The sequence below is a fragment of the Octopus bimaculoides genome, chromosome 1, assembly GCF_046866305.1.
Source record: "Octopus bimaculoides isolate indiv1 chromosome 1, ASM4686630v1, whole genome shotgun sequence".
NCBI classification, from domain to species: domain Eukaryota; kingdom Metazoa; phylum Mollusca; class Cephalopoda; order Octopoda; family Octopodidae; genus Octopus; species Octopus bimaculoides.
In genome coordinates, this window is record NC_142928.1 from 201,835,875 (window position 1) to 201,852,874 (window position 17,000).

A 17,000-nucleotide genomic window follows, 5' to 3' on the forward strand; every position below is an offset into this window, starting at 1 on the left:
ACATCAATAAGTAAATTGAATCTTGGTAGGGCACCTGGAAAGGATGGAATTTGTGCTGAGGTTTTGCGATTTGGTGGTAATTACATCGCACAGTCCCTTCATGAACTTATTAGTGCAGTCTGGGGGGATGGTGCAATTGCTAAGGACTGGAAGGATGCAATTATTCTTCCTCTATATAAAGGAAAAGGAGCCAGAACAATGTGTGGTAACTACAGAGGCATTGCTCTACTATCAGCTACTGGCAAAGATTCTTCTTACCCGTCTGAATGGGTGTCTCGTAAATGATGTCCTATCTGAATCTCAATGTGGCTTCTGATCTGCTAGAGGGACAATGGATATGATTTTCACAGCAAGACAGATGCAGGAGAAGTGCTATGAGCAGAATATGGATCTTGTCCAGGTATTCATTGATTTAACGAAGGCTTTTGATACTATGAATAGGACCTTTCTATGGAAAATACTTGGCAAACTTGGATGTCCGGATCACTTTGTATCTATAATTAAATCATTTCATGATGGGATGGAGGCTTGGGTCAATGTTGGTGGTGGCATGGCAGGACCCATTCCTGTAGAGAATGGTGTCAAGCAGGGTGACATCCTTGCCCCAACTCTCTTTTCTTTGTACTTTGCTGCTGCTTTTACTCATGCTTTTGCTAAGGTTAGCTCTCTGGGAATTTATGTCAGATATCGATCTTCTGGCCGCTTCTTTAATCTTCACCAATTTGCTGCCAATTCAAAGGTTCTCCAGTCTATTATTCGTGACCTCCTTTATGCAGATGACTGTGACTTAGTCATTCATAAAGTGGATGACATGCAAATACTTATGAATCATATTTCTGCTTCTTGCAAGGCATTTGGACTCAGAATTAGCCTGGACGAGACTGTTGTAATGTTCCAGCCTGCACCAGGAAATTCATATGTGAAACCAGCTATCTTGGTTGAAGGAACAATTCTGAAGGTAGTAGACAAGTTTATCTGTCTGGGCAGCACACTCAGCCGTTCTTGCTCCCTGGATGAGGAAATATGTTTCAGGTTGCAGAGAGCAACTAATTCCTTCCGGTCTCTTCAGTCTCGTGTCTGGTCCCAGCATGGCATAGCAAGGCAAACAAAAGTTGCTGTGTACCGTGCATGTGTACTGACATTACTTGTTTACTCATGTGAGACATGGACTCTGTACAAACGTCAGGTAAGGGTCCTTGAACGCTTTCATCAGAGATGTCTCAGACACATTCTCAATGTTGGCTGGACCTCAAAAATTCCAGACACACAGGTCCTGAGGACAGCTGATATCTTGAGTATTGAGGCGATGGTACACAAGCACCGGTTACGTTGGACTGGACACCTTATTAGAATGAAGGATAGCAGGATTCCTAAGCAGATGCTCTATGGAGAACTTGTGAATCGAAGGAGACTCCGGCAGAAACCAAGTCTGTGCTTTAGGGACTGTATCAAGTCCTCATTAAAGGCCTGTGATATGCAGGACACTGACTGGGAGAACAATGCCTGTCATCGCCACGGATGGAGGAAGCAGGTTAAGGAGGGGATCGACACTTTTGAGAGAGCACGTATCCAGCATGAAGAACTTAAGCGAGCTGCGCGAAAGTGCACGGCTCGTATAGTGAATGGGGAAAGCTTGGTCTGCAATGTTTGCAGTCGTGTATGCTTGTCAAGAGCAGGGCTCATTAGCCACCAACGGAGCCACAAATGCAAAATATAAGTTAGTCCTAGAGCGCACAATGTTCCTGAAGGTCAGCATTGGTCTTCCTCGGTCACGAGTGGACGGCCATCATGTATGTATATATATAATAATTGACCCTTTTTGCTTCTACAGATGGTCAATTTAGGTTAGAGGTCACTTAATGAAACATATCAGGGGCTCCCTTTCTTGCAGCTTCTTTCATGGCTGATTCTTCCTATGACTGAAGCGCAGCTTCTATCACAGTACTTGAATACCAAGAGGGTGGCTTGGCACTCTGCATTTCCATTGTTTTCCTTTCGCCACTGACACTTCTCAACTTGTTTGTTTCTGTAGCTGCTCTCCAGCGAAGCAGTTCCTTCCTTCACCAGAGTCCTCCATGTTGTTCTGTCCTCAGCCCTCTCTTCCCAGGTACTGGCATCCACCTCACACTTGGACAAACTAGTTTTGCGAGTGTCCTTATACCGCAGTTTTGGTCTTCCTCTTGGTCTCTTGCCCTGGGGCCAGTTCTCCATAGAGCTGTTGCTTCGGGATTTGATGGTCATCCATTCTCCTGACATGCCTCAGCCACCTCAGTCTTCTCATACACAAGGTAGCTGTCATGCTTTGAAGATACACCTGGGCCAGCATTTCAACATTGGTGACCTTGTCGCGCCATGTTAGGCCTAAGATCTTGCGGAGGCATCTGAGATGGAAAATGCCGAGGCACCTTTCCTGTCTGCTGTACAAGGTCCATGTTTCAGATCCATAGAGGAGTGTGCTGAGAACACATGCTTCATGAATCCTGATCTTTGTCTTGATGTCTAATCTCTTGTTCTTCCAAACTCGTTTTGTCAGCCTTCCGAAAGATGTTGCTGCCTTCCCTATCTTGACATTAATCTCATCATCAAGTGAAGTAGAAGAGGAAACGGTAGACCCCAGATAGCAGAACCTGTCCACTGTCTCAAGCTCTTTGTCATCAAACTTGATGTGGCCCTTCACTGTGCCCTCCTGAGTGAGGATGACTGTCTTCTTTACACTGATGACCAAACTGAAGGCCTTGCATGTTGATGATAGGTGGTCCATCATTATTTGTAGAGTTAATTCACTGTGAGCAACAAGTGCTGCATCATCAACGAAGAGGAAATCTCTTATTGTTGCTCTATTGATCTTGGTTTTGGCCCGAAGTCTAGAAAGATCAAGGAGTGACCCATCAGTCCGGCAACTCTTGAAATGCATACTGCAGCAATACAGCAAAGTAAATGCTGAAAAGGATTGGTGCTAAGACACAACCTTGTTTTACTCTGTTGTTGATATTGAAGCTATCTGATATTAAACCGTTAAACTGAATGGTGGCCTTCATGTCATCATGGAACGAAACAATGAGCTGCAGTAGTATTGGGGGACAGCCACATTTTCCAAGCACCATATACAGTCCTGATCTGCTGACTGTATCAAATGCCTTTGTCAGATCGACAAACGCTATATATAGTGGTAATTGCTGCTCCTGGCATTTTCCTTGTAGTTGACGAATGGAGAAGATCATATCCATTGTTGAGCGGTTAGATCTAAAACCACACTGGCTCTCTGGTAGAACTCTTTCTGCTAGCTTCTGAAGTCATTTCAGAATGACCCTCGCAAAAGCTTTTCCAGTGATGCTCAGAAGTGGGATGCTTCTGTAGTTATTGCAATCTCCTTTGTCCCCTTTATTTTTGTAGGGAGTAATGATCTTGGGCTCTCTTATATCCTGTGAAATTTTTACTTCCAACAAACACGTCTTTAGTAACTTGTTTAAATGTGGAAGGAGGGCATCTTTGTTCTCTTTCAACACTTCAGCAGGTTGTGGGTACTTTTCTGCTTGCAATTCATCGATTGCAGTGAAGAGTTCTTCTTCCGTTGGTGGTATATCAAGTCCTGTCATTTCGGGGAGCTGAGGAATGGCCTCATTAAGTTGTGTATCAATAACATATATATATATATATATATATATATATATATATATATAAACATTTTTCAGTAAATCATAAATCCAAAAGAGAATCAGACTCTAGTTCTTAGAGCAGTCGAGTGTTTGGATAAAGATAAATATGGCTGGTCTATGGGGTTTCACTGGTTTTCCTGTCAATGAAGTGCTTAGGTTTACAGAATTTCTTCAGACCCTAAAATCCGTTGACCTATGGCCTCTCTTGTGAGTGACCTCTCTAGAAAATGGGGGAGGAAAAGACTTTGTTACTTTATGTCAAAAACAAGGGATTGTTTCCTTTTGACTTCTATTAATTGGTCATATTGGTGTGTGGATCCCAGTACATGATATTACATGTGAGTTCCATTATACATGTTGTTGACATAGAGTAACAAAGTCTTTTCCTCTTCCATTTTCATGAGAGGTCACTTCCAAGAAAGGCCATAAGCCAACAGGTTTTAGGGTCTGAAGAAATATTTTAAAGCTGGGTGCTTTATAGACGAGCGACTCAGAGTAATTCCACAGACCAGCCATATCTATCTTTATCTATACATAAACATTTATATATATGGATATATTTATCTTTTTCTTTATTTTTAGCCACAGCATTTGGTGAAGGTGTTTATTTTGCCAGAGACATCGACTATTCTGCACGTGATACCTATTCTGTTCCTGACACTAAGAAAACAAAGAGAATATACAAATGCAGTGTTCTTGTGGGAAAAGTGATGCAAGGAAAAGAAGGTTTAAAAGTTTTACAGGATTCTTGCAATTCCACTGTAAATGATATTCAGAATCCTGCTATATATGTTATTTTCCATGACAATCAGGCATATCCTCATTATTTGATTACATTTTCTAATTGAAATCAACACTAACATTATTTAAATTTGCAATACTAACACTATTCAGATTTGTATCTCTGAAACCATTCAAATTTGTAGCAGTAAAACTATTAAGATTTGTAACAATGAAACTATTCAAATTTTTAACAGTTAAATTATTCATATGTATACCAACACTTGTAACACTAAAAATTGTAACACTAAATTTGTAACGCTAACACTATTCAGATTTGTAACAGTAACACTATTCAAATTTGTAAAGGTGCCTGGCACAATTCTCCAGTTCACCAGACTCCATCAGACCACCTTACCCATACCAGCATAGAAAACGGACATGGATTGGTGGTGGTGGTGGTGGTGGTGAGGAAGAGGAGGAGGAATACATTAACTCTCATAGGTGTTCACTGAGTGGAGATTTCTAATGCTTCAGAATAAACCATTTATCTTCCATTTTAGTATATACACAAACTTGTCTATGAATACATATGCACACTTATAAGCAGAAGAGAAAGAGAAGGAAGCATATAGCAACCAGGATTGATTTAGAGAACAATATAAGGATATCATTATAGAACAGTCATTCAAAAAGTTATTACTAAAACAAAACAAACATAAAAGAAAAGAGCAAAGATAAACACCACAAAAATTCATATATTTTAATAAGAAATGCTCAATATTTAATGTTTACTGTTCAATGTTTAAGTGATTTAAAAGAAGAGCAAATTGCAATAAAGAGATATATATGTCCAATAATTAGAGAGGAATGATGAAGTTAAAGATTTCCAATGCTTGAATAACAGTCAAAACCATTACATGAAACTCTCATCATCATTTATCACATATGAGTTATGGTATGGCCTAAGTATTTAGATTGTTCATTTTTAGTAATAATAGGGCACCTAAGATATATGAGAGACAAGAAATTAATCACCAAATATAAAGATTTATGGTTTAAGAATTTAAGTAGAATACAGTACTCAGAAGCGAAGCGAATAACAGGTTTGAAATATGAGAAAAGTTCTTCCAAATAGAATTTAAAGTTCATGTGATTTCTTAAGAACTTCACTTGAACATTTTAAGATTTACAACAATTCCATGCAGCATAGGTTACACCCATACCTATCAATGATGATAAGGCCTAATGTGATTCACAATACTCCAGACTTTAACTTTAATTCTCAGATCTTTGTTGCAAGTGTTGATTTAGCTTTATGTCTTCTTTTAAAGCTGTGATTATGATTATATACACCCTGCTTGAAGGAGGATGAGAACAATCCTATAGAGGCAAACATGCACAGGTTACTATGAATATTACATTTAGTCAGGCACCTATTATTAAGAGGGCACTGAAAAACACTTCTAGAGTTACATAAATTTGATGATGAAAAAGATTGGGTTATTACAGGTAAATAGATCATTATTACATTGTCTACAGCTGGAATCATTCGAGTTACTATTAGTGCCAAGTATATTAATTCCACTAGCATCACCTAGGCTACGACTAAAAGTACAACTGTTATAATTATTATAATTACTATATTATTACTTATTATGTTCATTGTCAATATTATTATCATTGGTATTACCTTCATGAACACTACTGTTATTATTATTGATAATATCAGTATTGCTGCCATAGAAGTTATCATTGATATCATTCATATTACCATTATAGATAATATTGTTATCACTATTTCTATTATTATAACTGTCTGTGTCAAGTCCAACAACTGCATACTCGTCAAATTCAAGTGTCACATGGTTGTCATGGATGATAGTTGCAGGACAAGCGTTTTCACCCAAATTGATGCTGACAACTATTTTATTTATAGTTTTCGGTTACCCAATACTAGAGATGAATAGGTAGGACTCACATTTGGGCCAATGATTAATGTTATTATTATTGTAAGTAGATCTATTTGTATTGGCCATGACACCACCCACTGTTAATACTATGAAAAGTTTAAATTGCTTCCAATTTAGAAAAAGGAAATGGTCAGATAAATCATCTCCTTTTCGTGGATGATATAAAAGTTTATGTGGAAAATGAGAAAGAGGTTGAAAGTCTTGTACATAGTATCTGCATTTTCTCAAATGATGTATTTTCGGGTCCCAAATAATAGGGGAGGGATTGGAATAAGCAGGTTGGTTGGACATTTGCTTCGATTCATATAAGCAGGTGGGCTGGAATAAATTGGGGTGGGTAGGAATCAGTAACTGTACTGTGTATGTATGAAAATTAGGAAAAAAAGCATCTTAAAGCATAACGAGGCAAAAGAAATTAACAAGAGGCAAATGAAATTAGCACATACATGTGCTTCAAACATTCACTTTAGTTAAGATGTACATTTGGATAATAAAAATAAGACATTTGTTAATTATGATAATTATTGGACATTTTTTTAAAAAAATACTGTGGACTAAGCAGAAATTGATACAAGCAACACGTCTTTAAATGAAAGAAAAGTAAAAGACAACGGAAAGAGTATAATTACCATTTCTTTCTCCTGCCCTTCCCTTAGGTTGGGTAACCATGTATTTCCTTTGCGGTGGCACACCTATTTCTGTCTTCATTCCTGATCTTTCTCTTTCCGGACAGGTAACCTTGTACTTCCTCTTCAGCAAGACACCTATATCTGTCTCACTACAACCTTTTCATCATCACCTCCTCCAATGCCCCCTCCCCACTCAAAAGATCTTTGTCTTGCAAGGTACTTGTTGACCCTGTCAGTGCAGGTGCCACTTAAAAGCATCCAGTCCACACTGTAAAGTGGTTGGTGTTAGGAAGGGCATCCGGCTGTAAAGAACCTTGCCAAAACTGACCTCATAGCCTGTGCATGTGCCACGTAAAAGTACCAAGTCCACTCTGCTGGGGTTGTTGGTGTTAGGAAGGGCATTCAGCTGTAAAAACCTTGCCAAAACAGTGTTGTGGTAGCGTCCCACCCATGCTAGAATGGAACACGGACATTAAATGACGATGAATGATAATGATAAAACACAGCACTCTGTAAATAGTTATAAAATGACTCGTGATTTTTCATCACTGTCCTTCAGCAGGTTTTTCAGTTTCAATATTTGCTTCTTTAAGGATTGCTGAGCTTCACTGAAAGTCAACATGAGTTTCCTTCAATGCTGCAAGAAAAGTGTAGAGGTTTCGTTGTCATCCAACATCTTGCGTATTTTTCAAGGAACAGCGCATCTTTATTAACCTGATCATCATTGCTGATTCCTACAAGAGAGACAGAGCTTTTTGTCATCGTGTTTGGCCGACAATGCTTTGGATCCTGCAAAACCTCCATGGGGATTTCTTCATATGGATCAACCACCTCCAAAAGATTCCCAGATGCCTTGCTTTCATCTTCTGATTCACTTTCAGCAGCTTTTTACCTCAATGCTGTCACCATCAAATGGTTCTGAGCCTTCAATATTGTTTGATTGCTTGACCCTTTCAGTGGAATTAAATTCTTAATGACTCTCTGAATAGCATTTGGGCAAGGTTTTGACATCATCTCTAGACAGAACTCTCCCATCGATGGACCGACGAGGTGCAAAATTCACCCTCATACCTTATAATCTTCAGAGCCATTGAAAGCATTTGTGTCCAATGTCAACTTGAAAGCAGCTTCGACAGCAATCTTGCAATCTGCATGTGCTTGATGTAGCATCCGCATCCTATCAGATCGATTGGGCATGGCTATTTCATTCGGAATCTGAACTAATTTTTCTAGCATCTTTGCTTTCTTTATTTCACAACATTTTGCTTTCAATTGTTTGTGCAGGTGTGTGTCATTAACCTGAACAAATCCGGTGATACCACCGCCAATGATGACTAGCACATAACTCCTTTTCCAGAGGGAGTCTCTCACCTCCAGCATCAAATGCATCACGTAATCATCAAGCATCTAAACGGTAAAGTTTGCATGTGAAAACATATTGAATCAGTTCGGAAGGTTTTCAATAGTACAGAGCAGTTGTTCTAATCTATAAAAACCTTTAGGAGACCATTGATATTTCAATGTAGACAGGGTATCCAGTAGTGGTAGTCTTTTTGCAGTTCCTTTAAATAAGATTGATTTTGGTATCGTTGCTAACCAGGCTGAACACTGTTACGTTTCCTAGACAAATGGTGGTTTTCTTTGACAAATGTACCTTGATTTCTGAGCAATAAAGTATCTTGTCCACTACTTTCATTCCGGTACAAGGGCATTTGATCTCCATTGATAATAGGAAGACCTGTGCCAAATTTGTCGAGGAAATAATGACACACAGTACATATATTCTTCAAATAATCCTGAATGCATTTAACACATTGCTCTTTGGAGACTGAAATGCATTTATTTGGATATTCCAATGATACTTGATACACTTTTTGCGAATCTTTCATCCAGCTTTTTGAAAAACAAAGCTTTCCTTCAGCCTTAAATAGGAAAAGATCCTGTGGTTATCTCACATGCAGCAATGTTCTTACATCACAAACCATTCAAATAAGGCGTCTCTCACACCTGGTGCTTTTGTTTTATGACCTCCTCCTCCTCCAGCGACTCTGTAATGTTTCTTTGGATTTTTTCAGTGCTGTCAAGTTTGCCTTTCAGATATTTATCATAGCAGTGTTTGGCTACTTTAACAGCAGAATCAAATAGTCGATCAGAGTTTTTGACACTGGCCAAATTCGAGTAAAACAAACGAACTGCTTTGGTGAGATATCCCCTGTTTCGGGGTGTCTGGGACATGGTGTTTTCTTTTGGGATCCACATAAATTTTTACTCTGATTTAGAACCATATTCCTCTTTGCATTTACCATGATAGCAAGTGCTTGCTTTTCTTCTATAGAATAATGTCTGTATGTTGCACCATGAAATACTCTTTTCTCTGCCATGATGTTATGAAAAAAAGTTCAAAGAGAAATTACTTGAGTCGTGTTGATGTTGTTAAATACTTATTCCGTAAAAAGCTTGTCCTGTAGAGATCATTGTAGTTCTTAGTTTACATGGAATCTGTGTTGGTGATTGGTAGAGAAATCATAGAGAAATTGAGAAAAAATGAAGATTTTTTGGCTACAGTATGGCGTAACACAGTAAACTCACATGTATGTTAAAGACTGGGGAAGTTGTCCAGCCTCAAGTCTTTATAAACTCTGGCTGGTTGTAAAGCATACTTTCTGGCAGCAATTTCTTTGCTTTCTATGTGTCCTGAAGCAGGTGCGTTGTGTCTCAAAATGATTGCTCTTCTTAGGGTTGAAGGTTATCAATGCCCTAAAATGTTGAAAGCTCACCCACATGAACGTTGGCTACATATATTGAGGATGAATATTTTTCTTCCATGCGTTATGAAAACAAACAGAACATTCCAGGTTTTCTTCCCATTCCTGTCATCTGTTGATTTTATCTATTTATTTTTTGTCATGCTGATTCACAATTTGTTTCAGTCAAAGTAATAATGAATTCCCCAGAGTTTGTTATTTTGTACTAGTAGCGGGAGTCATTTTATTCGACTTTCCCCTTCCCTTTAAATTGCTGGCCTTGTGCCTAAGCATTGGGCAACATGCCTTGCAGCATAGAGTTATGGCCTGTTATGTTCTGAGTTCAATCCTGCTGAGGTTAGTTTTATCTTTCATTCCTACGGGGTCGATAAAATAAACTACCAGTAATTTACTGGGCTGCTTTAATCCACTTGCCCCTCCCCACAAGTTCTTGGCCTTGTGCCTAAATGAGAAATCCTTATTTAAAATTTTCTAGGCTGTCACCCTTGATTTTTTTCTTAAACCAGAATTAGTTATTTAGTTTGTATATCCTATTTGTTTTATAACATGCTATTACTTGTAATGTTCTTTTTTGTTATGTATATATATATATATATATATATATATATATATATATATTGGGTTTTCCGGAAAGTTCATGCCGATTTATAGTAGTTTACCTTTCAACTTATCTGCCATGAATCCACCTCAATTCTGGGAAGAGGGTATTTTCAAGTTAAAGGAAAAATGGAGACGCATTGTGCAACAAAATGGTTCATATTTGGTTGATTAAAAAAGTAATGGCAAATATTTATTGACCTTTTTCTTTCCTTTAAAAATCGGTACAAACTTTCTGGACAACCCAATATATATCTTATCTATAAAAGGTAGATTTTCTGTGTGCGTGTATATGTTTAAAATTCATACATTTACAGAATTACAATTTTCTTGGATTAAAGTATCAGAATTGATATTCTAAATACCATAACTTAGGTCACAACGTCATTTTTTTCCGTCAAAATAACTCCCAATTACGAATAGAATCCATAAAACTACATACAAAATCATTTTCCCCTCTAAAACAATCTAATTTACTCTTCCTACTCCTATTACAAATCGTTTCAATTGCTACTTTCACTTATGAACGTTTACGAACGAATCAAGAAAAAAGACAAAGAAACAAAGGAAAAAGAGTGAGAGTCAAATAAACAGACACACTACCAATCATACATAAATACACACATATATATGTACCTATGGTTACCAATGACCTCATTCTAATTGGTGGGAATTGTAAGTTTACTTTCCATTTCTAACTCCGTCCTTCACCAGCGAGACATCTTTCTCAAATACGATCGACAAACATTTATTCCCTACAAACTGTGAGTTTTTAAAAAAATCTTTTGGTAAATCTTGAGATTAACACCCGCACGATTACCTACCTAATCCTAACCCTAAAACCCTAACCCTAATCCAAAAATGTGAGTTTCTTGAAAATCTTTTTTAAGATACATTTACTTACTACCATATATATATATATATATATATATACAGAATACACACTAATACATACATACATACACACATACAAATACACACATACATACAAATAAACACATGCATACAAATACCTGTCAGTCTTTTCCAAATACGATCGACAGTCAAACATTTATTCCCTACAAACTGGATTTTTTTTTAAAAATCTTTCTTAAAATGCATTTACTTACTACCATATATATATAGAAACAATACACATTAATACACACATACATACAATTACCGGTCAGCCTTTTCCAAATACGATCGACAATCAAACATTTACTTACTACCATATATATATAGAAACAATACACATTAATACAGACATACATACAAATACCTGTCAGTTTTTTAAAATTCATTTGCTGTTTCTTATCACCCTTTTCCCCTACAATTTTACGCATACTTTCCAAGACAATTTCTCTGTACAAGCAACTTTCACATTGACAGTCAATTATTTATTCCCTACAAACTGTGAGAAAATCTTTTTTAAAACACATTTACTTACTACCATATATATATATATATATATATATATATATATAATGCACAGCAATACATACATACACACATACATACAAATACCTGTCAATCTTTTTCAAATATGATCGACAGTCAAACATTTATTCCCTACGGAATTCTATCAGTGGTTGAAACAATTTGTAATAGGAGTAGAAAGAATAAATTAGGTTGCTTTAGAGGGGAAAATGATTTTGTATGTAGTTTTATCGAATTGTTTCGTAATTAGGAGTTATTTTGACAGAAAAAAATTACCCTATGACCTACGTTATTCTGTTGTTACCCCTTACTGAGAGTGTTGCAATGCTCTTTGCAGGTCTTTCTGTCCAGTTGCAAATCGATTGGTTGGGTGTAAACTTATATCAATCTTTGCCTCAATAATCATAATTGAGTAGAATCGAGTAATTTAAAGCAATTAAGCCCTGAGCACTTCTGCTAGTATATATATAAAACTTAGAGAAAACTTAGATATGTTTCGACCAAAGATTGGTCCTGGCAATGTCTAACTTAATAGCACCACCTGATAGGATTATCTAGATCCTTTTTATAGTCAAGTTTTGTTTATGGTCCATTCAAGTAGTGAGTTCTTATTGAGTGAGTTGTATCCAGGTATGGGTGGTTTGTCTGGTATTCCTTGAAGAAATCTGTCCAGACTCCGTTTAAAGCTGATGGGATCCTTTTCCTCTTTTATCTGTTTCGGGACAATGTTAAACAGGGCGGGGCCTGTTGAGGAAAAGAAATTATGCCGCAGTGTACTTGTATGTTGTGATCGTGAATTGGGCAGGGGACATATGTCCCGTAGTCTCATCCTTGGATGAACCCTGGAACTAATGTTCAGGTCGTTTGGGCAATGCTGGCGGTATTTTCTCCACATTGTGCAAACGATGTACTGCTCGCGGTGGCGCTGGAGAGAGTAGGGCTTTAAGGCGGTCCCAGTAATCAAGATCTGTCATGCCTTCAATTCGTTTAGTGAGTGCCCTCTGGGGTGATTCAATCCTCGAGATGTTTTGTTTTGTATGGGGAGACCACAAGGGGCAGCAGTATTCGAGGTGTGGCTGTACAAAGGAGGAGAAAAGTGGAATGATGACACCTTGTTCTCTGGACCGGAAGGTTCTTAAGATCCAGGAGCTCATCCTACAAGCTATATTGACCTTATTGTTGATGTGAGCACTCCAACTGAGATTGTTATCAACAATTACACCCAGGTCTCTGATATTGTTAGATGCCGTCAGCGGTTCCCCATATATATATATATATATATATATAAACATATATATATATATATATATATATTTATATATATATATATATATATATATATATATATATATATATATATATGTATGTATGTATCATCATCATCGTTTAACGTCTGCTTTCCATGCTAGCATGGGCTGGACGATTTGACTGAGGACTGGTGAACCAGGTGGCTACACCAGGCTCCAATCTGATTTGGCAGAGTTTCTACAGCTGGATGCCCTTCCTAACGCCAACCACTCCGAGAGTGTAGAGGGTGCTTTTACGAGCCACCGGCACGAAGTCCAGTCAGGCGGTATTGGCAACGGCCATGCTCAAAATGGTGTATTTTACATGCCACCTGAATAGGAGCCAGTCCAGAGGCACTGGCAATGGTCTCGCATGAATGTCTTTAGACGTGCCACTGGCACAAGTGTCAGGAAGGTGACGCTAGGCACAGGTGCCATCACAATTTCGCTTTTGCTTGCCCCAACAGGTCTTCGCAAGCCGAGTTTCATGTCTAATGAAGGAGATGACATTGGCGTGGGTGCTAGTCGTCAAATTTAGTTCGATTTCACTTGCCTCAATATGTCTTCGCAAGCGGAGTTTAGTGCCCAATGAAGGAAGGTATGCATAAGTGGGCTGGCTACACCCCTGCCAGAGGCCTTGGATTTAGGTCTCACTTGGCTTGCCGAGTCTTCTCACACACAGCATATTTTCCAAAGGTCTCAGAAGTCATTGCCTAAGGGAGGCCCGATGTTCGAAGGTCGTGCTTCACCACCTCATCCCAGGTCTTCCTGTGTCTACCTCTTCCACAGGTTCCCTCAACTGCTAGGCTGTAGCACTTTTCACACAGCTATCTTCATCCATTCTCACCACATGACCATACCAGCGCAATCGTCTCTCTTGCACACCACAACTGATGCTTCTTAGGTTCAACTTTTCTCTCAAGGTATTTACACTCTGTCTAGTATGCACACTGACATTACACATCCATCGGAGCATACTGGCTTCCTTCCTTGCGAGCCTACACATGTTCTCATCAGTCACGGCCTATGTTTCACTGCCATGAAGCATGGCTGTTCGTACACATGCATCATACAGTCTGCCTTTTACTCTGAGTGAGAGGCCCCTTGTCGCCAGCAGAGGTAAGAGCTCTCTGAACTTAGCCTAGGCTATTCTTATTCTAGCAGCTACACTTTCATCGCACCCTCCCCACTACTAACTTGGTCACTTAGATAGCGGAAGCTATCAACTACTTCTAGTTGTTTTCTGCACATTTTCAGTGTTTATTACTCCTGAACATCTGCCACATACAAAAACTAACTTCCTAGTTAACCTTCCTTTGATATTGCTGCATCTCTTATGTGTCCATAGCTTGCACTGGGTACATCTGATAGAGTTTCTACCAACGCCTTTTCTACAGTTCGAGCAGGGCCATCTACCTGAAGGAGATTGTGTTTTGTCTACCTTCCTATTTATTAGGACTTTGGTTTTAACTAGGTTGACTCTAAGGCCCTTCGATTCTAGTCCTTGCTTCCACACCTGAAACTTCTCCTCTAGTTCTGATAGTCACTCAGCAATTAGTGCAAGGTCATCAGCATAGAGGAGCTCCCAGGGGCATCCTGTCTTGAATTCCTGTGTTATAGCCTGGAGGACTATGATAAATAGGAGAGAGCTGAGGACACAACCTTGGTGGACTCCTACCTCTACCCAGAATTCTTCACTGTACTAGTTGCCAACCCTCACCTTACTGACAGCGTCTCTGTACATGGCTCGCACAGCTCTCACTAACCATTCTTCTATCCCTATTTTCCTCACTGACCACCAGATAAGGGATCGGGGGACCCTGTCAAAGGCTTTCTCAATGTCAACCAAAGCCAGGTACAGAGGTTTATCTTTGGCTAGGTATTTCTCCTGCAGCTGTCTTACCAGAAATATAGCATCAGTGGTGCTTTTCCCTGGCACGAACTCAAACTGCATCTCATCTAAACTAACTCTCTCCTTAATTTGTTGGGCTATGACCCTCTCCGTCACTTTCATTACCTGATCCAACAACTTGATACCTCTGTAATTATTTGTATCTAAAGCGTCACCTTTACCTTTGTAGCAGTTGACTATGGTGCTGTTACACCAGTCATTGGGTATGGTTCCTTCATGTATCACCTGATTGACTATATGGGTGACTAGGCTATATTCGACACTGCCAGATATTTTGAGCATCTCTGTAGTGATTCCTGATGGGCCGGGGGCTTTCCCTATCTTCATACTCTTAATTGCTTTATCTACCAAGGTACTGTCAATTTGGATAGTTGGGCCCTCTGTTGTGTTTACATTCGGCAGACTCTTTTTCTCCCATTCATTCTCTTTATTGAGCAATCTTTCGTAGTGGTGTCTCCAAACCTCTCTCTTTGCAGCCATGTTTAGTGCAAGTGTACCACCATCCATGCAGACACATTTCTCTCCTACAACATCACGATTCTCTCTCACACACTGTCTTGCAACACGAAATACCTCAAGTCTTTGGTCCTCACGGCGCAGAACATTAGCAAATTTTTTAACGTAAAATAAAATTATTATTGTATTCTCCAGCTGTTGTATTGATATGTATAGCTTACAATAAAATTTCACTGGAGATAAATTAGCAAAATTTAATAAGTGAGAGGGCTGGAATAAAAGTGGGTGGGGTGGTGGGAAAATCTGAAAAATTAGTAAGCGGTATGGGGAGGATGATTATTCAAGACCCCAGAGTCGGTATGGAATTAGAAAAGTGCACTATACTGAAAATGAAACAAAGACGATTTGAAAGAAGCCAAGGAACTGAAATGCCAGAAGGGCAAAAAATGAGAGCGGTTGAGAAAGGACAGTGGTATAAGTATTTTGGGATACTGCAATCAGGAGAAATACAAACTGAAAAGAAAACAAAACAAATTACCAGAAGGATGTACACAAGGCAAGTCAGAAAATTATTGCAGTCAAAGCTAAATTCCAAAGCTAGAGTCCAGAATAGAAGAGGCTTAATAGCAGTAGAAGAATGTGTACAGATGGAAAGGAAAAGCCTAGTAGAGTACAGAGCAGCACAAAAACAAATACTACTACAGATAGATAATAAAGAACAGGTGTTGAAACACGTAATAGGAGAAAAGAACAAGAGTGAAATACAAAGAGAGCATTGAGACAGATTGAAGAGAAACCTGTGCATATGGAACAAAATCCTCAGCTTGGTTAAAATAAGTAGCAATTAAAGGGAGAAACAGAGAGCCTAATTGCAGCAGCTCAAGATCAAGCAATAAAAACAAACAACATGAGAAAAATATATGGAGAAAATGTGTCAGAAAAATGTAGAGCCTGTGGAATTTGGAACAAAACAGTGGCACAGGAAGAATATAAGAGATGGAAGCATGAACAGGTTGTAGAAGTTTTACACTGGAAAATGTGCCAGAAATGGGGGGTTGAAATTGGAAACACATGGTACAATCATCGAGTTGAAAGAGTACTGGAGTACGAGAAATATAAGATTCTGTGTGACGTCCCTATTCAAATGGACAAGAAGTTAAATAATAGACTTGATATTACAATAAAAGAAAAGGAAGATCAACGTTGCTTATCTATCGGATAAATTTTGATATTAACACCCGCACGATTTTTACTAAGAAAATAACTCAGACTTTTTGCTTGGACTAAAGTACCCTGACCTTTGAATGTGCCAGAAACACCTTATTTTTGTTCAGAAAAAAAGTGAGGGGGACTCCCCTGTCCCAGAATCATTAGAAACTTTTTTTCATTGAATGAATTACGGCGACTTCCTAATATGCCATAAAACACTTTGTGTTTGATCTGGAAAACGGTGTGGGAGGGAGGGTGGAATCCTTGAAGATTTCACCCCTCCCCTCCCTGGTATTTTTGGAAAAAGGTTGTCATTTTTCTCGTTGAATGGTTTGTGGCCCTTGGAAATTTCACACACCCCAATTACACAGGGAATCT

General features: G+C 38.7%; 2 protein-coding genes across 4 annotated transcripts in view; one reads left to right on the forward strand and one right to left on the reverse strand.

The window, feature by feature from the left end:
• The window catches only part of LOC149137951 (protein mono-ADP-ribosyltransferase PARP15-like), a 19,644-nt gene extending 14,703 nt beyond the window's left edge, over positions 1-4,941 (forward strand). Inside the window, exon 3 of the mRNA XM_089340738.1 lies at positions 4,239-4,941. Within this exon, the coding sequence (XP_089196864.1) occupies positions 4,239-4,504 (266 nt within the window). The 3' untranslated portion in view covers positions 4,505-4,941. The remainder of the gene's footprint in view (positions 1-4,238) is intronic.
• The window catches only part of LOC149137947 (protein mono-ADP-ribosyltransferase PARP14-like), a 507,224-nt gene that overhangs the window by 312,487 nt on the left and 177,737 nt on the right, over positions 1-17,000 (reverse strand). The gene's annotated exons all lie outside the window — the stretch shown is intronic.